General features: G+C 48.4%; 2 protein-coding genes across 7 annotated transcripts in view; one reads left to right on the plus strand and one right to left on the minus strand.

Annotated features, from left to right (window-relative positions):
* LOC137628783 (L-asparaginase 1-like) overlaps window positions 1–21,659 on the minus strand; it is a 303,952-nt gene that overhangs the window by 254,269 nt on the left and 28,024 nt on the right. The gene's annotated exons all lie outside the window — the stretch shown is intronic.
* The window catches only part of LOC137628782 (protein bicaudal C homolog 1-B-like), a 147,411-nt gene that overhangs the window by 118,028 nt on the left and 7,724 nt on the right, over window positions 1–21,659 (plus strand). For 3 of the 4 annotated variants that reach the window (XM_068359992.1, XM_068359995.1, XM_068359994.1), the window contains exons 13-16: window positions 617–745; window positions 1,762–1,895; window positions 10,530–10,643; window positions 11,741–11,921. In XM_068359992.1, the coding sequence (XP_068216093.1) occupies window positions 617–745; window positions 1,762–1,895; window positions 10,530–10,643; window positions 11,741–11,921 (558 nt within the window). The remainder of the gene's footprint in view (window positions 1–616; window positions 746–1,761; window positions 1,896–10,529; window positions 10,644–11,740; window positions 11,922–21,659) is intronic. The other variant, XM_068359993.1, reaches the window with a different exon arrangement.

The following is a 21,659-nucleotide window of genomic DNA, read 5'->3' on the forward strand; positions in this document are numbered from 1 at the left end:
TAATAATTGTTAAGATGAATGCTATATGGTATCTCTCTCTCTCTCTCTCTCTCTCTCTCTCTCTCTCTCTCTCTCTCTCTCTCTCTCTCTCTCTCTCTCTCTCTCTCGTCACAGTTTTGTACTAGACCATAATTAATTTTTGATGATTATTTTTCCAAGATGAAGTTCTTAATGCCTTCTCAAAATTACTATTCTTTTTCTATTTATTAATTTGGGTTAATTATATAGCTTTTTTAACTAAGTGAAATTTGAGATCTCTAGTGATCTGGCTATTGATTCCTTGTCTGTGTACTGTAATTTGTAGATTGTTGTTGATTTTTCTGGAACTTCTACTGTGTATGTTTAATAATATTTAAATATTTTGTACTGTAATTTGTAGATTGTTGTTGATTTTTCTGGAACTTCTACTGTGTATGTTTAATAATATTTAAATATTTTGCCTTTCGACTTACAATGGAATTTGGTGTTACGGTAAGTAGCACCAGAATTTCCTGGAATTTGTCTACATTATATATAGGTTTGATTACCATCTTGTGATGTATAGTGCTTTTATTTTATAACAGCAAAATTTGAGAACACCTATTAACTTTTATTTTTTTCCTATATATATGATTAGCACTCTCTGTGAGGATGACTGATATTGAACGCCTTGCCCCAGGCTGTGAAAAGAAGCGCTTGGAACTAGAACATCAGAAGTTGACTTCCCTGTCGGATTATAATTTCAAAAAGCTCCAAGCTGCCAAGGGTATGATATTGTAAACTTTCATTCATGTTCTTTGGTGATTTCAAACTTGTTCGTGAGTTTTATCTTGCCTGGTTTTTTGCCTTAGGAAAATATTCACTATAAAGTAATTTAATTATGTCACTTATCTACCTTTAACCCTTTTACCCCCGGGATATTTGGAAATTTCCAACCCTTAACCCCCCAGGGGGTTATTTTTTTCCAAGCACATTTTGCAGTAATTTTTTTTAAATTGCTCTAACAGCCTTAATTTTTTACATAGAGAGGTCAGGTTGGTCTCATTCTCTTGGAAAATGCCTGAATTTTCTCAAAAAATTATCAAAAATATGAAAAAAAAAATTTTATAGCATTTTTTTGCAAGGACGTACCGGTACGTCCATGGGGGTAAAGGGATGGCTTTTGTGAAATGTACCAGTACGTCCTTTTGGGGGTAAAAGGGTTAATAAATTTCATTCTAATCAATGTGTCCGGAAAATATGCTTTCCTTTTTCTGTGTGTGTAAGCCATCATTATGATTCGCCTCGCTTTTTATTCAGTTGTGCAACAGCAAAGCTTCTCCACATTGTTTTCTCAGTTTTTATTTTTGTGATGGTTTGTTGTGGAATGATCATCCTAATCGGGTAGTTGAATGGGTGGATCTTCAAAAGTTCAAAGCTGCAGCAAATGTTTTTATGTTGAACAGGCTGACAAGTTTTTAATAATTTATATATGACATATCTGTTTTGATACTGTTTTTAGAATTTTTATTTGTTAATTTTTTCTCATATCGTTTATTTACTTCCTTATTTCATTTCCTCGCTTGGCTATTTTTCCCTATTGGAGCCCTTGTGCTTATAGCATCTTGCTTTTCCAACCATGGTTGTAGCTTACCTAATGATAATGACAACAACAACAATAACAATAACAATAGTGGCTGTCATTTGCTCTCCACCCACTTTTTTTTTTCTCGCAACTTAGTGATGAATATGTATTTTAAAATATGTATAATGCACTGTAAGTATATTATCTCTTATTAACAGCTATGAAGGAACAAATAAACAACAGTCCACGGACCCCAACCTCAAATTGGTCAGGATATGGTTTCAGCAAGAGTATGCCTGGATTCATGATACGTCAAAAGATGCAAGAGAGCAGACTTCAAATGGCTGGACATGTAAGACTTAATATCTGAAGATCATTTTTTTTTTGCCTAATGAAAGCATAATTTTAAATTGTTCCGTAACTGAAATACAAACCACGCTATTTACATGGGGTAATTACTTAAGTGTAGCTGAACAACGAGCCATAAAAGTTGTAACGAGGGATTCCTACCCCACCGCTAGTTAGGCGGGGGTAGGGAGGGGTAGCTAGCTACCCCCCCCCCCCTCACACACACCGATGAAAGGCTCATTTTACTTTTGGCTCGGAGAGACGTCAGATATGTCTGCGCTCTCCTCGTTTTTGACTGCCATAATTTTGTTTGCTTTCTCTTTTCAGTGTGTGTGAAGTTGGCCTCTTTTTCTCATCATGCGTACGTGCCCTGGACTTTCTGGCTGCCCTTGTGGTACCTTTATGTCGGCCTTGGACACGGATCCTCACTCCTTATGCCCGCAGTGTAGGGGCCAACGGTGTGATAGGTCTAATGTATGTATTGAGTGTAGGGAGTGGTGTACCTCCCAGTGGGAGAGGTTTGCCCGGTGACGCAAGAAGAAGGCTAAAAGGGATCTTTCTCCTTCGGAGGTTTCTCGGAAGAGAGAAAATCCCAAGACGACTTCTTCTGTCGCCCTTTCCTCCTCCGAAGCTCCCACTCGAGCGGCCTCTCCCGAGAGGCCGGCGAGTGGTAGCGTAGACCGCAGTGCTGTTAACCGATCCCGGGATGAGGGAGAGGTAGTTGCCTACCATAGCGAGGCAACTGCCCCTCCTCCCCCGGAGGAGGAATTTGTGTCTAATAATGATCTTTTGCAGCTTTGGGCTTCCTTGGGGCTACAGGGTTCGCCCTCCAAGGAAGCTCTGTTTGACATGATCAAACTAGGTGCGGCCGTCAAACAATCGCCAACTTCAGCAGAGATAGATCCTCTGTCTGTGGTTGACGTTGTGGTGACGGAAACATCCCGTGGGTCTAGCCAAACGCCCGTTCCTGTGACTGAGGTAGCTGAAGGCTTAGACTCCCCCTCCGAACATCCTTCGAGGGAGGAGCTAAGTCCCACGGTCTCTCCTGCCGGTGTTTCTCCCTCTCGGGGGAGTTCACTAACAGAGACTCCTCTTCGGAGGCCCATCGATGGTCAGCTTGCTGAGCCCACGGCCCCTCGTGGGCGTATAAGGTGGAAGGCTCTTCCTCCCCTTCGCCGTAGAGGCCTTCCTTCCCCCTTCTAAGGGGTTAAAAGGCGCCTCTTCGGCTCGTCGTCGCCACAGTCCTCTGCGGAGGAGACGACTCGCCGTTCTCCTGTCCTGCCAGCTACCAACCTAGACCTCTCCAGGGATCGTTCGCGATCCCCTTCGTAGGATGGTCGTCCTTCGGGACATTGTGACCTGTCGCCCAGACCATCCACTTCCAGAGTTCCTAATGCACGTAACGCGCCACCTGATACTGCCACTGCGCAGTCTCCAGGCCCTTCGGGGCTGAAGGGGCTTGAGCGCAAAACTGCGCCTCTTGCCCCCTAGCGCCAGGCATCGCCTGGGCGCTCACCTGCCAATGTTGCTGATGTTCCTGACTTAGCGCCTCGGCGCTCACCCTCAGGCATTCGCGCCTCCGTTCCTGTTACGCGCCAGGGTCCCCCTTTGCGCCCACGCCCTTCGGCGCCCCGGCGCCCTCCAGCAGTTCCTGAGGTAGCGCGGCAGCGCTCACCTGCGCATACGCGCCCACCGGTGCCCCAGAGGCCATCTGCGCCACCGCGCCCATCAGCAGTTTCTGAGATAGCGCGCCAGCGCTCACCTGCGCATACGCGCCCAGTTCCTAACACGGCGCTCCTGCGCTCACCTGCGCATACGCGTCCACTGGTGCCCCGGCGGCCACCTGCGCTCACGCGCCCTCCAGTTCCTGCTTCGTTGCTCGCGGTCCAGGAGGCACCTAAGCTGGCGCACAGGCGCCCACAGGTTCCTATGGACTCGTCGCGCCCGTCTGGGGAGACGCGCCCACGCGCGGTTCCAGCTCCAGCGCCCACGCGCTCACCAACGCGCCCTCACATTGCTACATCTCAGCGCGTCGCCCAGGAGGCTCCCAAGTTAGCGCACGGGCGCTCACGGCCGCCTCTGGGCTCTCCCTCTAGACCGCGCGAGCTTGCATCTGATGCCCACGATCGCCGGCGCGACCAACGCGCCCACAGGCGAGTATGCCGGTCTTATCCGACCAGCGCCAACCGCCGCGCCAACGCTCCATCCAGGTCGCTCGCGACCCTGCTCCAGCGCTAACGCGCCCTCGGCCGGTTCTTCTGGACACGCGCTCAGGCGGCCCCGTTATCTCACGGCCTTTGGGGCCGCACCAGGTCGCCGTGCGCCCGCGTGTTCGGCCGCCTCCTGCTCCAGCTCCTGCTCGCCATACGCCATCGCCTACGCGATCTAGCGACCACGCTCCCGCTCCATCTGCTGCGCGCCCACGTGCCCGCGCTTTCGCCAGCGCGCCATTGCTCCTGAATCCCCGCCTACGCGCCATCGCGACCTCGCGCCCGCCCCCGCCTGCGCGAGTTTCCAGTATCGCGCCAACCATTCACGCGCGACCCTGACCAGGGCCCGGCTTACGAGCCCCAGTGCGAGTGCCGCCAGGCGGACTCCTCGTCGTCGCGTTCCCCTCCCCGTAAGCGCAGACCAGCGCGCTCGCCGGAGGAGGGCCGCTTCCCGGACAGGTCTAGGGACTCTTCTCTTTCAGCCCTGCAGGCGAACCCTCGTTTGTCGACTCCTCCTAGGGATTCCTCGATCCCCTTCCCTCCAGAGGGGGTGTCTGACAGCGCGACTCAGACAGCAGCCCTGGTTCGGCACCCTAGTGAGAGCCCTTGTGCAGGCTATTAAGCCCGCCCTCTCTGATTCGGGACACGAACCAGCGGCAGCTTCCTCCCCCCTGAAGAGGAAGAGAGGAGTCTCTCCCGTGGATCCTCCTCCGAGGCCTATTCTGTCTCCGGGCAGATCCTTGCGCAGGGCTCCTTCTCCCCCTCAGACCTTCTCGCCCTCCCCTGCGGAGGAGGATTACCCTTCCTCAGGAGAGTCGGATGAGCCGGAACACTCCCCCATCGCACCAATGGGGGAGGCTCCGCCTCTCCCCGAGAGGTCTTCTCGTCCAGAGGTGGAGAAGAGCCTGCCCCCTTCGCTACTCGAGTCCTGTATCCCGCCCAGGAGGGAGCCTAAGGACTCTTAAGAGGATTCCCAAATCGAGGATCAGGCAGGAACCGTCTGGAGTCGTCGAGGATGTCCACGTGTCCCCCCAGGAAGAGCCACTTGGGACGGGAGACTTCGCTGCTAGTCCTTCGGGAGGAAAGCACCAGGAGTCAGAACACGCATTCTGGCAAGTCCTGACCCTCATGGGGAACCTTAATGGGATCCCAGACCCTGAGGTCCCACCTCGTGAAGGGAAGGACACGGTCCTGGACCGCGTCTACGGCACCCAGAAACCCTCTAGGGCCAGTGCAGCTTTGCCCTGGTCTCAAGGGATGAAGAGTGCCAGAGACAAGGTCGAGGGCCAGCTCTCTGAGCTTGCCTCCTCCAGCAGATCGAGTGCCGGTAATAAGCTCCTCCCTCCTCCTCGAGTCCATCAGAGGAGGTACTTCGAGATCCTCGAGGAGTCTTGTCTGCTCCGTGGAAGAACTCACAGGGGGAGTCCCTCTTGAGAGACTCTCCAACCGGCACGTGTCCTTCTCAGCCACTGAGATCCTGAGCCAGGAGAAGGTCACCAAGTGCGCCATGCAGGCGACTTCGTGGCTCGACATCTGGCTGGGGTCTCTGGGCATCCTGGTGCGGTCTGAGGACCTCTCCAAAGAAAGCACCAGGAAAGCGCTGGAAACCTTTCTTCTCTCGGGCACACGGACCATTGAGTTTTTGGCCCACCAAGTCTCAAGCTTGTGGGCCAATACGATCCTCAAGCGTCGGGACGCTGTGGCCGAGAGGTTCCATCATAAGGTACCCAGTGCAGAGGTGGAGGAAGTCCAACCAGGATTCTCTCATCCACAGGGCCCTGACATCGAGGCCCTACAAAGCTCCAGCAGTCCAGCAGCCCCGTCCGGCTAAGGACACAAAGAAGACGACCACCGCAGCGAAGCCCAAGGTGTCTAAGCCCTTTCCTGCCAAGAGCAGAAGGGGCAAGAAGTCCTCCAGGGGAGGCAAAAACCCTAGAGGTACCAGCCGAGGCCAGAAGCGCTAGGGTTGGCAATCCCCCTGCATGTCCACCAGTGGGGGGATGCCTACAGAGTTGCGCGACAAGGTGGCAGAAACTCGGGGCGGATGCCTGGACGGTCTCCGTGATCTCTCTAGGTTATCGCGTCCCGTGCACAGACTCTCTACCTCCCCTGACAGCGAATCCAGTGTCGTTGAGCTCTTTTGCCATGGGATCGGCAAAGGGGCAGGCCCTCCGGGCCGAAGTCCAGACCATGTTGGAGAAGGACGCTCTCCAGGAGGTTGTAGACGGGTCCCCAGGCTTCTACAGTCGACTCTTTCTTGTGAGAAAGGCGTCTGGAGGCTGGAGACCAGTCATCTACCTCTCGACCCTGAACGGGTTTGTCAAGCAGACTCTGTTCAGCATGGAGACGGCAGACATGGTCAGACTTGCAGTGAGACCACGAGACTTCATGTGCACACTGGACCTAAAGGACGCGTACTTCCAGATCCCAATCCATCCGTCTTCAAGGAAGTACCTGCGATCTTGCCCAGACGACAAGATCTACCAGTTTAAGGTGCTGTGTTTCGGTCTCTCCACAGCTCCTCAGGTGTTCACCAGAGTATTCACCATCATCTCTTCGTGGGCCCACAGGATCGGCATCCGTCTCCTTCGTTATCTGGACGACTGGCTGATCCTAGCAGACTTGGAGGCAACCCTTCTTCGCCACCGAGACAAACTCCTCGAAGTTTGCCAGGATCTGGAGATCGTGGTAAATCTCGAAGTCCTCCCTGCAGCCCTCTCAGAAACTGGTATATCTAGGCATGGTCATAGACACCAATCTCCACAAAGCCTTCCCATCAGACGAAAGGATAGCAAGGATGAGGAAGGTTGCAAGACCTTTCCTCAATCAAGAAGAACTCCCAGCCCAATCGGGGCTTCGTCTCCTCGGCCACCTCTCCTCCCTGACCCGTCTCGTTCCCAACAGTCGCCTCAGAATGAGATCCCTCCAGTGGCGACTCAAGTCTCGGTGGAGTCAAGGACACGACTCCCCGGACACCTTGATCCCGATGGGACCTGCGGAACGGGCGGACCTCAGTTGGTGGGTGGCAGACGAGAATCTACGAAAGGGAGTGGATCTTCTCGTCCCTTCCCCGGATTTGATGCTGTTTTCGGACGCATCAAACAAAGGGTGGGGCACCCACTTTCTGAGCCACAGGACCTCAGGCCTGTGGTCAGAATCAGAAAAGTACCTTCATATAAACCTGCTAGAAATGAAGCCCGTGTTCCTGGCACATCAGAAGTTCCACCAAGTCCTGGCGGGCAACTGTGGTGGTGATGAGCGACAACACCACAGTCGTGGCTTATATCAACAAGCAGGGAGGTACTTTTTCGGAACAGCTATCCCATCTTGCAGTAGAGATCCAGAGATGGTCCGAAGTCCACTCGATTTCACTAGCGGCTCGCTTCATTCCAGGCAAAAGGAATGTGCTCGCCGACAGTCTGAGCAGAGCGATAGCCAACAAAGTCCTGACTTTGTGGGGTTCCCCGATGGTGGATCTGTTCGCTACGGCGCTGAACACCAAGCTCCCGCTGTACTGCTCCCCAGTCCCGGACCCCAAGGCTCTCTGGCAGGATGCCTTCCAACAACGGTGGGACAACGTCGATGTGTACGCCTTTCCCCCGTTCTGTCTGATGAGGAGGGTACTCAACAAGACCAGAACATCAATCAATCTCTCGATGACCTTGATAGCTCCGCTATGGCATCATGCAGAGTGGTTCCCGGACCTTCTGCAGCTCCTCACGGAGATCCCGAGGGAGCTCCCTCCACGTCGCGAGCTACTCAAACAACCACACTCCAACATCTACCACAAAGCCGTAGCTTCACTTCGACTTCACGCCTGGAGACTATCCAGCATCTCCTCACAGAGAGAGGATTTTCGCAGCAAGTTGCGAACAGGATGTCTGGCCACCTGCGCAAGTCATCCGCAGGAGTCTACCAGGCGAAATGGCGAGTTTTCTGTGGTTGGTGTTGGGAAGGGGTATCTCTCCCCTCGATGCCACTTTACCAGCAATAGCGGAGTTCCTCGTTTATCTGCGGGAAGAAATGCGCCTTTCAGTCTTGGCAGTGAAAGGCTCAAAGGTATGGACATTTCCTCCTCGCTGGAACTGTCTCTCCTCATACGGAGTTACGAACTTACCTGCCCTCAGTCGGAAGTGAGACCTCCTCCTTGGAACGTGGTTCGAGTTCTCAGGTCTCTTAAGAGACCTCCCTACGAACCATTACGCCAGGCTTCTGATCGCCACCTTACCTGAAAGATGGTGTTCCTGCTAGCTTTGGCCTCGGCCAAGCGAGTCAGTGAACTTCATGGTCTCTCGCACGACATCGCCCAAGGTTCGACTCCGTCCAGGTTTCGAGTCTCCATTCTGTAACAGATGACCCAGACCATCTCCTACTGTGCCCAGTCAGGAGTCTGAGGTTGTATCTTAAAAGAAAAGCTGCAGTCCGCCCCCAGGTGCGAGCCTTGTTCGTGAGCACCGGGGAGACGAAGAGGAGGGTCACCAGGAATACCATCTCGGCCTGGATTCGCAAGGTAATTCATCTGGCCTTGAATCCTGACCCTCCTCCGTCACGTCGCCCTAGGGCACATGACGTCGGGGCGTGGCTACGTCCCTGGCCTTCAAGAAGAACTTTTCGGTGACGCAGGTCCTGCAAGCTGGGGTGTGGAAGCGTCAGACCACCTTCACAGCCCACTACCTGCAAGACGTGACACACAGGAGGCTCGATACCTTCTCTATCGGCCCTGTGGTGGCTGCACAACAGCTGGTCTAACCTCAGGCTCCTTATTGGACAAGTAGCAGAAGGTTGAGGGCATTGTTACCCGGTTTTAGTCTGTGTGAATGAAAAGATCTGTCTGGCCCTTTTCTTTTCTTCATCCTCTCCTCCCTTGGAGAAAAACCGCATCCTGGGTCCGTTGCACAGCTGACCTAGTATTAAGTTGTAATACTGTCATGTCCCCATACCCTGACGAGGTGGTATTGGGAGAGTCCTAGCCTAGATTTCCATCTGAAGAACTCCAGGTCAACTTCCTAGGACGAGTCACTGCTCACCTTCACACACAGCTTACGTAGGCCGCAGCAGTCTCACAACTGCCTGCGAGGAGCAGGGGCCCCCTCAACCCATGAGTTCATCCAAACTCGGGTTCGGGGTCCCCGGGCAAGCCAAAGCCAGTATGGCAGGGTACTTACCACCCATCCTAAGGGTTAAGTCACCCCATGTAAATAGCGTGGTTTGTATTTCAGTTACGGAACAAATGACAAATTCGTAGATAATTTGTCTTTTTCCTAACTATACAAACCTTAGCTATTTACAGTTATGTGCCCGCCAGCTCTGTTCCCCAAGATAAGTCCTACCTCTAAGTAAAGTGAGCCTTTCACCGGTGTGTGTGTGTGAGGGGGGGGAGCTAGCTACCCCTCCCTACCCCCCGCTAACTAACGGTGGGGTAATAAATCCTCGTTAAAACTTTTATGGCTCGTTGTTCAGCTACGCCGAAGTAATTACCCCATGTAAATAGCTAAGGGTTTGTATAGTTAGGAAAAATACAAATTATCTACGAATTTGTCATTTTCACAGGCAAAAAAGATTTTATTTTATTTTAGATTAAACTTTATCAAGTATGAAGAAACGGAAAAGTTAGAGGGCATTTGAACTTGAAATTTTCAAAATGGATAAATTTTTTTTTATATATTACCCACTGTTAATTTTTTTTTATGTAATTGGGTTTGGTTATAATTTGAAGCGTTATAATTTTGATTTTTTCTTTGTGGGTGTTTAAAGATTAATAATGATTTACTGATTTACTCATTATTAATTATCATTATACTGGACAGTACCATGTTCATATAACAGCAATATAAAGTATACAGTACTTAAGAGAGAGAGAGAGAGAGGTGGGCATATTAATATTAACACTACTGTAAAACACTCTCTCTCTCTCTCTCTCTCTCTCTCTCTCTCTCTCTCTCTCTCTCTCTCTCTCTCTCTCTCTCTCTCTCTCTCTCTCTCTCTCTCTCTCTCTTTTTTTTTGTATAAAATTTGAATTATTTCATTAAAAAAAAAAATATGTAATTCAAGATTAGAATCATGATAGTATTTATTTAAGCTATTTGTCTACGTACTGTCTATAAGGTAAAATTGTGTATTATTTCAAGTAAAGCTTGCTAAAGATGTCAATTAAAAAAACATTAGATACATTTAACTTGACTCGCAAATGTTCAACTATGTATAGGAAAATCCAGGGATAAGTAGGATGGACTACGAGAGTATTAGTTCCTTAGCAATTGATTTTCTAGGAATGTCAAATTGTTCAAATCATCACCTTTTAAAAATCAGAATTTGTATAAATTTCTCAAGGTTTTTGCTTAGTTTTATTTACTAGTATTAAACTGCCATTTTAGCTGAACAAATTTTGTCTATCAATTTCATTTTTTTTTCCCTTTTTGTGTAAACAGCATGGAGAACTGGAAAGCCGTGAAGGATGGCAGCCAACGGAAGCCGATCCGTCAAATTTTCCATCATGTCAAGCACCACTCTCAAATATTCCTTATTCCCCTCATTTAACGCAGGTTAGTTATGTAAGGTAACTAAATACTACAGTAGTTTAAGCAGAGGGAATAATCGGCAAAGCTCCACTAGTAACCCATACTAGTTTAGCTTGGTGTGAGCGATCAGAGGAAAATTTCCCACCATCACCATTCTGCACTGGCCAGCAGTGGATAGAAAGGGCTCTATTTATTTATTTTTATTAGTTTGAAAGAAATTAACTTATACATTGTCTTTGTTTTTTATTTATTAGCTTTGCAATAACTTGTGAAGTATCAGTATATATAATAAAAATTTTTTTTTATTGTGAAGCATCATGTAATTTTACTGTGCTCTTTAGGACTTACAGTAAATCTGTCTTATCATGTTTATACATACATACATATACCAAGGCACTTCCCCCAATTTTGGGGGGTAGCCGACATCAACAAATGAAACAAAAACAAAAAGGGGACCTCTGCTCTCTACGTTCCTCCCAGCCTGACAAGGGACTCAACCGAGTTCAGCTGGTTTATAACAGTGGTATTTAGTTTTTCTTGAAGTCCAGGTATAGTAAATCATGTGATTACAACTTTTTACAGCTAAATTACTTCTCTCTCTAGTTTGGAGCAATTTGCTTTTTTATAACTAAATGTCTGATCTGGAAAGTAAGGTTTTTTTATGTGCTAGAGTTTTTATGAAAATTTACTTTTTTCCTTTAATTTAAATATGTTTTATTATGAGTGGTATATGATTCAGAAATCATGTTTTACAGGTCAATAGTTAGGTAAGGGAATTTATTAATATTTTAATGTCATTGAATGTTGCATCACATGTTTTAACTTTGTTTTAGCAGATCAGTGCAAACATTGAACTGTTTTGTTTTAGCAGATCAGTGTAAGCATTGAACTGTTGTTTTAGCAGATCAGTGCAAACATTGAACTGTTGTTTTGTTTTAGGAGATCAGTGTAAGCATTGAACTTTTGTTTTAGAAGATCACTGCAAACATTGAACTGTGTTTTGTTTTAGAGGATCTGTGAAAACATTGAAAGTTTCTTTTGTTTTAGCAGACCAGTGCAAACATTGAAAATTTTTTGTTTCAGCAGATCAGTGCAAACATTGAACTTTTGTTTTGTTATAGCAGATCAGTGGAAACATCGGCAGCAGTGACGAGAGTCTGGCTCTGCAGAGGCCGCTTATTAGTATGTCGGCAAGTAACTTCTTCGACTGCGTTTTACCTCGCCCCTACAAAGTAACAGGACTTCCCAATCAAAGGGATATATCATCTATACTAACTGACATTCAGCTTGAGCAGTATATTGGTAGGTTCGCTAATAGATATTTTACATATAGGATGGACTGTACCTTACAAGTGTTATTAACCCTTTTTGAGAACCAACCCCTCACCAAATGATTTGAATCTCAAGGCTCTTTTTTTCTGTTTTTTATTCAACTCGGTAGTGAGTAGGCCTTGACCAGGCCAAGCCTTCTTAGTTTACTCTTAACTCTACTGCGTACTTATACTTTTATGGATTTTCTTCAAAATTAATGGATTTGTTCTTTTGTCGTACCCCACATGTCCACCAAGTTTTGTAGAAATTGGTTCAGTAGTTTTGTCTAATGTTCATAAAAAAAATAAACCCACAAAATATTTGCCATTGTACTTGACTTTGCGATTATTTTTAAGATACTGCTGCGTACTTGGACTTTTGATTTACTTTATCCAAAATGTTACAGACTAAGTTAGTCAAAATTGGTACGGTAGTTTTCGTGTAAATTTACTTGCAAACCAACAAACAAACAAATGAATAAACTAAGACACATGACCGGGGGTAATACATACTTTGCAAAATCTTTGATTTTGGCAAAGGCAATAAATGTTCTTTTTATTTGGTATACTGTACTGTATAATGTTGTATAGTATATTTTGTAAAGTTTTCATAAGCATATATAATAAAAGAAAGAGATACATCCCGTCAAACCCAAGTTCATTTCTCTAGGTTGTCCAAGGCATTAATAAGTCTTACTTCATGGAAAAATATTCTTTATATGAGTGTCTAGAAAACGGATTTTGAGCGAAGCGAAAAATCTATTTTTGGGTAAGATGGCCATGTCGTCCTGATGGAAGTTCCTCAAAGGTAGCTTCCTAGGGTATATTACAACTACGGCGATATTCCCAGAGAATTTACCTTAAGGTACCCAGAATTCTAACTCCTGGAGCGAATATCCCTAAAAAAGACCTCAGGGATATCGTAAATATCAGCGGACGTATTCTTGACACGCCACATGGCAATCTATACCCCGAACAGAGTTAACACTTCGTAGGGGTCAAATGGCAAGAAAACGAAAACGATAAGAAAGGGGGGAGCCGTTCGTAAGGCATCTCTCCTCCCCGTTTCGTAAGCGTGCCCTGCGCCGCTCGCGGCGCCATCTGTATTCCTTGTAGCGATACACGAGGTGCTACAGATACTGTATGTAGGGAGGGGTCCTACAGCCCTTTTTCCTTTTTTTTTTTTTTTTTTAAAGGAAAAGGGACAGGGCGGGTCCATCAGGACGACATGGCCATCTTACCCAAAAATAGATTTTTCGCTTCGCTCAAAATCCGTTTTTTGGGCTCAAGCCATGTCGTCCTGATGGAAGTATACCAGAGCATTACTGTATCTGTGGATTCTCAATACGTGCCGTACTCCTCAGAAATATTTCTTAGTCAGCTCGACTGAGAGACCTAAGATGTTACCGTTATACATCCTTTCACTAACCATAAACCATGATAGCGCTTCCTGCCCCCTACAGGGAGGAGTCCTACTAGACTCTAGAAAAGAACGAAGAGTACATATACCTATGTATGAATCACTCGCAAGCCCATACAATATAGTGGTCTCACTCTATATGAAGTAAAGCATAGTCTGTACAGAACTACAGCATCCAAAAGAAATATCGGCCAGCCCCCTGGTCGAAATTGAATTGGACAAAAGGGTTATATCTGTGTAGGAATAAACTTGCTGCCACTACCGTCTTCTGAGAAGGATGGAGCCCTTTAACCTAAGGAAAGTATAAACCAATGCAACAAGGCTTGCATCAAGGAACAGGCTATTATAGATATCCCCGATTAATATACATAGGCTGAATGCTCAATAACTGAAAAGAAATCAACATAGGTGAAGGAGACGCAAGGTTCCCGAGAACAAGTTTATTGATTAACAATAAATAGACATGGTTACCACAATTATATACATATGATAGGTGGATGACCAACAATTTTGCACAAGTACTGTAGTAAATGGATATATTGTTATCTGAAAGGAAAACAATCGAGTTACTTTTCACGTACCCAGGTATCAAGGTTAAAAGTCCATGTTACTAGCCACTGACATTAGCGTCAAACGCTCGGCACACATGTCTGTACTTATGCTACAATCACCATAACGCTGGAACAGTCACTGTGGGCTCCCGGAGCCCTCACTTCTAGTTATAGTAACGCATACAACTATACACTCACCCTGGAATTAAAAGTCCCAATTAAATCCACTGTTCCTCGCAGAGTTAAACAGCAGGGTTAACGACGCAACCAACTGCTACCACAGACCTCTTAAGCTGCTCCACTTGCTTAGCATAGTGGCGAAAGAATACCCTGGAAGACTTCCAGCCAGTATATGAACGAAGGTGTTCAAAATCCATAAAGTTAAAGAAGTTTAAGGATGAAGCAACTTTTCTCGGATCATGACCTGAGGGTGAACTGTCAGGATCCGCTCTGCGAATAAAGTATGCAATTTTCGCCCTGAGTTGATTCAAAGATAAATTCGAGCCCGATGTTTCTCCTCTGAATAGTTGACCCCCATGGAAGTCTGAAGTTCTACGAAGATAGACCTTTAGGCATTCTACAGGACATAGAGATGCATCTTCTTTCAGAGGGCAGATTCTCCAGGGACCCCACCTGTTGGTGCGCAACTCGTTCTTAGCGAGAAACGTAGGGTCCGGAAACAGGTTCAGTTCTCCCCCATCCAGGAACTGAACGCGGCCCTCATCTCTCGAGAGGGCTACAATCTCACTAACTCTGGCCCCAGATGCTAGAGCAAAAAGGAAAATAACCTTTTGAGTCAGATCCTTCAGTGCACACTCCTCATTATCCAGTAATGAGGCAAAATGAAGGACTTTGTCTAAAGACCATGAAATAGGCTTTGGAGGAGCTGAAGGTCTAAGTCTGGCGCAGGCCTTCGGGATCTTGTTAAATATCTCATTAGCGAGGTCTACCTGGAAGGCATACAGAATGGGCCTTGTCAGAGCAGACTTACACGTAGAAATCGTGTTAGCTGCCAGCCCCTGTCCGTGGAGGTGGATGAAGAAGGACAGGCAGAAATCCGTCGAGATCTCATGCGGATTCTTGTCTTTGACAAAGGCTACCCATTTTTTCCATGCTGACTCGTACTGCCTCCTAGTAGACTTGCACTTATATTCCTCCAGGAAGTCGATGCTGTCTTTTGAAATTCCGAGCCGCTTCTTCACTGCTAGGGAGAGAAAATCATGAGCTGCAGGGTCCGGGTTTTCTGTAATGAAGCGTAGACAGTCGACTTCTGGACTTGCTGGGACAGAACTGGGTCCGGGAGTGGCAGAAACTTCAGTCGTAGTTCCAGAGCCAGAGGGAACCACACACTGTTCGGCCACTTGTGGGCCACTATTGCTGCTACTCCCTTGTAGGATCTCAGTTTGTTGAGGACCCTCAACATCAGATTGTGAGGGGGAAACAGGTAGATCCTGGACCATTTGTTCCAATCGAGGGACATCGCATCTACTGATTCCGCCAAGGGGTCCTCGTACGGGGACACATATCGCGGCAACTTCTTGTTGTCCTTCGTCGCGAAGAGGTCTATCTGCAGTTCTGGGACTTGACTCGAGATGAAGGAGAATGATCCTGCGTCTAGGGACCGTTCCGACTCTATCGGTGTAACCCTGGATGTGACTCCTTGAAGGTGAACTGCTGACAGGTGCCACTTCTTCTTCTCCGCCAGTCGGAATATGGCCAACATTACCTGGTTGAGAGGTGGGGATCTCGATCCCCGCCGATTCAGACATTTCACAACCACCTCGCTGTCCAGTACCAACCTTATGTGGATCGAGTGACGCGGGGAGACTTTCCTCAGGGTAAGAAGCACTGCCATAGCTTCTAGAAAGTTTATGTGAAAGGTCCCGAATAGCTTGGACCAGGTCCCTTGAACCTTTTTTCGATGAGAGTGACCTCCCCACCCTACCTTTGAGGCGTCTGTGTGAATCGTCACTGACGGGGGAGGTGGCTGAAGAGGTACCGACCTCTTTAGACGACTGGCCTGAGACCACGGTCTGAGAAGAGAACGTAGCCGAAGCGGGACCGGTCTCTTCAAGTCCCTTCGCGCGTTTGATGCAAAGGTTCTCCAAACTCCGGCTGCATCCTTTAGCTGTGCTCTTAGCACTGGGTCTGTTACCGACGCGAACTGAAGAGAGCCCAGAACCCTCTCTTGTTCGCGTCTTGATATCCTCTCGGAAACCAGAAGTCTTTTGACAGACCCCGCTATCTCCTTCCTTTTCGACATCGGGATGGAAAAACGGTGTGACACTAGGTCCCAGTGAATTCCCAACCACTGGAACCTCTGAGCTGGAGAAAGACGAGACTTCTTTCTGTTGATCTTGAATCCTAGATATTCCAGGAACTGAATCACCTGTAGGGAAGCTTGCAAGCATTCCGCTCTGGATGCTGCCCACACCAGCCAATCGTCCAGGTAGGCTACCATCTGGAACCCTTTTAGGCGTAACCGTTTGAGCGCTGCGCTCGCAAGCTTCGTGAAGATCCTTGGGGCTATGTTTAGCCCGAAAGGCATCGCTCCGAAAGCGTAAAGTTTTTGTTGTAGCTTGAATCCTAGGTATGGGGAGAGACGGCGACTGATTGGAACGTGCCAATAGGCGTCTGACAAGTCGATGGAGACGGTAAATGCCCTCTTGGGCAGTAAGGCCCTTATGTGTTGTAACGTTAACATCTTGAACTTGTGGTTCACTATGAACTTGTTGAGTGGTGACAAGTCCAGAATGACTCTGAGTTTCCCCGAGTCTTTCTTGGGAACACAAAACAGCCTCCCTTGGAACCTGATGGACTTTACCCTCCGGATCACATTTTTCTCCAACAATTCTTGAATGTACTCCTTCAAAACGGGGGTGGAGTGTTGGAAAAATTGAGGGCACTGGGGCGGAGTACTGTACCAACTCCAACCCAGTCCATTTTTGAGCAGGCTGTGGGCCCAGGGATCGAAGGTCCAACGATCCCGAAAATACTGTAATCTCCCTCCTACCGGCAACACTTCACTTTGACTGCTGCCCTGCAGTCTTGCCTCCTTGGCCACGACCACCTCTGAATCCTCTTCCTCTAGAGGGGCGTCTAGACGAGCCTCTGGCTGCACCTCTGGACTTTGCTCGAAACGTGGTCGATTGCCCTTCGAACACTGGATTGAATGCTGGGGATGATGATGACACGGTCTGGGGCACCCATTGGAAGGTGGTCGGGGTCTGGGCTACCATCTGTGGCACCGGAGGCAAAGCTGGTTGTTGCTGCTGTTGTCGTTGCGGTCTGAAAGGCTTGGCTGGGCGGGAAGAAAACCTAGATTTCTTCGCCTTTCCCTTCGGTTGGGGGCCTTCATCAGGGGAAGACTTCCTCTTGAGGGACAGGCCCCACTTAAGGAGAAGATTCCGATTCTCAGTGGCTGCCTTGTCCACCACCTCCTTAACCACCTCACTGGGGAAGAGATCTTTACCCCAGATGCTGGATGAGATGAGTTTCTTTGGTTCGTGCCTCACTGTGGCCGAGGCGAACACAAACTCCCTGCAGGCCCTCCTCGCCTTGACAAAGCTATAGAGGTCCTTTGTCACTGTGGCCAGATGGATCTTGGCCATTACCATGAACATTTCATGCATCTTAGGGTCGCTAGCCATTGTCTCCATGTTTGTCTGGAGAGACATCGAGGCTGCCAGACGCTCCTTTGTCTCAAGTTCCCTCCGCAGAAGGAATTCAGACAACTTTGGAAGGTATTCGCCGAACTGTTGACCTGCAATATCGGCGTCCAACTTCCCAACCGAGAATGTGAGATGGACTTCCCTCCAGTCCTTGTTGTCCAACGGCAAGGCCAAAGACAAGGGCTTGCATTCCTCCAGGGATGGGCATGGTTTGCCAGCCTCTACCGCCTTCAGAACAGCCGCGAACCCTTTCTGCAGAAAGGGGAAGGCCCTAGCCGGAGAGGATACAAAGGAAGGGTGCTTCTTACTCAAAGCAGCAACTTTCGAGTTTGAGAAGCCCCTCTCCTTCAACGCAGACGTTAGTGAAGCTTGAGCCTTGGCGTGGTCCAAGATGATCACCTCCTTCGGTTCCGTCTCCTCCTTTGAGGCCGGCTCCTTCTTCAAACGAACATAACAGTCCGGATAGGCCCCTCTGCTGGGCCAGAATTCCACCTCCTCAAGGGGAACTGAACCCAGCTTCTCCGACATGACGATCTTCCCGACCGTCATCGGCATGTGCTCGGCATACCTCCACGGGTTGGCATCCGAGCACACAGGAAGGTCCTTCACGTTGAGCTTCTTTGGAGGCCCACGCGACGCTGCAATCTTCTGCTTCTGGAGCTCCATTGCAGCAGCCTTCTGACTATTCTCCTTCTGCATCTGCTGTATCATAACAACGATGGAAGAGAGAGCTTGTCCCAGCTCTGTTGGAAGAGCGGACGAAGTAGAGGGAATAGGTTCGGGGGCCTGAACCGGAGCGTCTGATGGCACGGCATCCTCTTCCTCCACGACGTTCGGGTCTTGATCCTCGTCCTCGCCTCCTGCGAGGAGGTCCTGTTCAGCACGGTCGGACACGTCCGACATCTTGTCGTCCAGCTGGATGTCCTGCATGGCATCCGCGACATCAGCATCCACGGGGATCTGGACGAGAGGGATCTCCGGCCGAGGCTGGGGAACAACAGCGTCAACAGAAGCCTTGGGAAAGAGGTACGCCCTCATCTTCTCACTAGGAAGATAAGGTCCAGAGGTGTTCTTTTGGAAACCTATTACCCAAACACTGAGCTTCTCCCTCGCTGCGTCCCTTGACTCCGCCGACCTAGGGGATTCAAAAGCCTCAGCTAGCAGGTTAGTACATACCGAACATACCTGCGGATCCCAGTAACGGAGATCATCCTTGGAGGCTGCACAAGCCGCGTGCCTCCTACACGAATCATGCCCGCAAAAGTTCTTACTGCGGACGTTGCAGAAGACGCTACCACACTTCGGATGCTCCTCCTGTAAAAGAAGAAAATTTCCATGAATATCAAGTGAATTTCAATTCACATGTATATACAAGTATGTACAAAAGTATAAAGGAAAGACACATACTTGTGAATCCCACACAATCACCTGTGGAAGCCTACCAGCAATTAAAATCAAATGGTTAGTCTCTGCTAGAATAACCAAAAAGAATATTTCCCGAGGGAAATAGGTGCAGCTCACACCTAAAGTAAGACTTAACATTCTGGCTAAAGATGAAAAGAATTCTCTTTCCATCCTTGTAAGGCAACACCAAGTGACTGCACAAGGCAACACAAGCATGCTAGAAAATACAGTGTTGTAACCTACTATATCATGGTCTTCCCCGACAAAATACACCATACAGGGAAGCACTGATATAGTACATGGGGTGGCGTGCCGGCCGGCAGTTGCCGGTCAGCACCCCCCCCCCACAGATAGGTCTCAAGTATACAACTTAAGAACACCAGGGTGGGGGAGAACTCTAGCTCCCATGTCAGAGCTGGCCGGCAGTGGTTGCCGGTCTGTAGCTACCCGGGTGGCACCCAGCTGCTGGTCACCACTCTTAGTGGCCAGCAGACAGGGCGAGGTAACAGGTCGGCCGGCAGAGGTAAACAAACCATGCCGGCCGGCAGCCACACCAGGTAGCGCTCGGCTGCCGGCCGCCACTCATAGCGGCCGGCAGGCGAGCGAGGAGACCGGCCGGCAAAGGTATATAGCCACCGCCGCCCGACAGCAAGAGAACTAGAGAACACCCCCTACCCGACCGCCGGCCACTTAGGCCGGCAGTCGGCAGAGGACAACACAAGAAGACAACAGAATGGGTGCCGGACTAAGAGGCTATGTACCTCAAAGCCCGACACCCGAAAGAGTGCTGAGAGGAAGGAGAGACACTAAGTCAGACTTCCTAACCACTGCTCGCTGTATCTACAGACAGCAGTGGGTGAGGGACCAAGGGAGGACCGGGCAGCACTCCGGGCAGCACTCAAGATAACAGGGCCTCTGCCGGCCGACAGGGGACCAAGTCAGCTCCCCATCCTAACCTAGGCTAGGTACGGATGTGAGAAGGCTGACACAATAGTATAACGGAAAGGACAGAAGGGAAGGGCAAAGGGTCCTGTCCAACCTTGCACTGGTTAAGGATCACTCCCGGCTAAGAAAGCCCATCTCAGCCAGGGGAAAATACGGGGAGGGAGGCCGGCACTACTAGCTGCCTCCCTAAAACCAACGCAAGGAAGGAATCGGTATTCCGGAAAAGGGACACATCCCGTACCCGGAATAGCCATAAGGACAAGTCTGAAGGGTCACCGAGCGAAGGGATCATAACTACAGAAACCTTCAAAGGAGATCCAAGGAGGATAAACCTCCTATGCCCGTGTCAGACAGCAAGGGAGACTCTGCCCCATGCCAGACCAACACGGATTCAGACTAAAACACTGCTGTACTGTCCCTCTTTGAGCCAGACAAGCTGGAACAGGAAGGTACAGTACCACCCCAATATAGTTATATTGAAAATTAATTCAAATAAACCACTAGAGTTAAGCCCAAGGCTTAAGCAGAGGGAAAGGGTTGCACCCCTTCCCCGAAGAGAAGGGAGCAAACGGGGGAACAATAAAATATCAATAGCCTAAGACAACCTAGCCTAGGCACTAAGAGAATCGATTACCTAAATCACCGAAACTCACTCCAATACCATCTTGGAAACACTCAGTATAAGCTTATATGTATAACGTTGCCTAACGCTTCAATAAAACTATAATTATCACACTTGGAAGACTAATTATTATGCAGGAAGTACAAGGGCCAAACGACTAGGCTACAAGGACTAGCGTAGGCCAGCCTAGGCAAATCCTTTGCCAGACGCTATACCACAGCATCATAAAAGAATTCCTAAATAAGCTAAGCAGCTAATTTATTAAAGCGAAAGGGGCTGGGAACGTCGCTCTTGCTAACCAAATAAATCCTATTCTAGCGAGCGACAGCGTCCAGGACGCCTCCAGCAGGCAACAGCTCTTGTATCAAAGATGACTCTTTTAATTACTTTAATTTTAACCAAGAGCCTACATTTATACATAAAGGAAATGGTACTCAACTTATCCGAAGCAGAAGAAGTTGGAGAAAGCATAATTGAGAGAGTAAATCCAAGAAATTGGTAGAAAACACAGGGAAAACACCGAGTTGTATAGCTACGCAAAAAGGAATACAGATGGCGCCGCGAGCGGCGCAGGGCACGCTTACGAAACGGGGAGGAGAGATGCCTTACGAACGGCTCCCCCCTTTCTTATCGTTTTCATTTTCTTGCCATTTGACCCCTACGAAGTGTTAACTCTGTTCGGGGTATAGATTGCCATGTGGCGTGTCAAGAATACGTCCGCTGATATTTACGATATCCCTGAGGTCTTTTTTAGGGATATTCGCTCCAGGAGTTAGAATTCTGGGTACCTTAAGGTAAATTCTCTGGGAATATCGCCGTAGTTGTAATATACCCTAGGAAGCTACCTTTGAGGAACTTCCATCAGGACGACATGGCTTGAGCCCAAAAAAGTGTGATATTTTATTAGTTAATTTTGCCTCCCACATTTAAACCGTAGATGAGCTTATATAGTGAAAGCTCAATATTAATGGACATTTACCAATTGAATGCCCTCGCCTTGGGGATCTCTGAGAATGATACCTCTCTGAAGTTTGTGGTGAGGATGGGTGTTACGGCTTCACTATCATTCTCGTAATAGATGTGTTTGATGATGGTAGCTACATTTTTAACTCCAGAA

Source organism: Palaemon carinicauda, chromosome 36 (assembly GCF_036898095.1).
Source record: "Palaemon carinicauda isolate YSFRI2023 chromosome 36, ASM3689809v2, whole genome shotgun sequence".
NCBI classification, from domain to species: domain Eukaryota; kingdom Metazoa; phylum Arthropoda; class Malacostraca; order Decapoda; family Palaemonidae; genus Palaemon; species Palaemon carinicauda.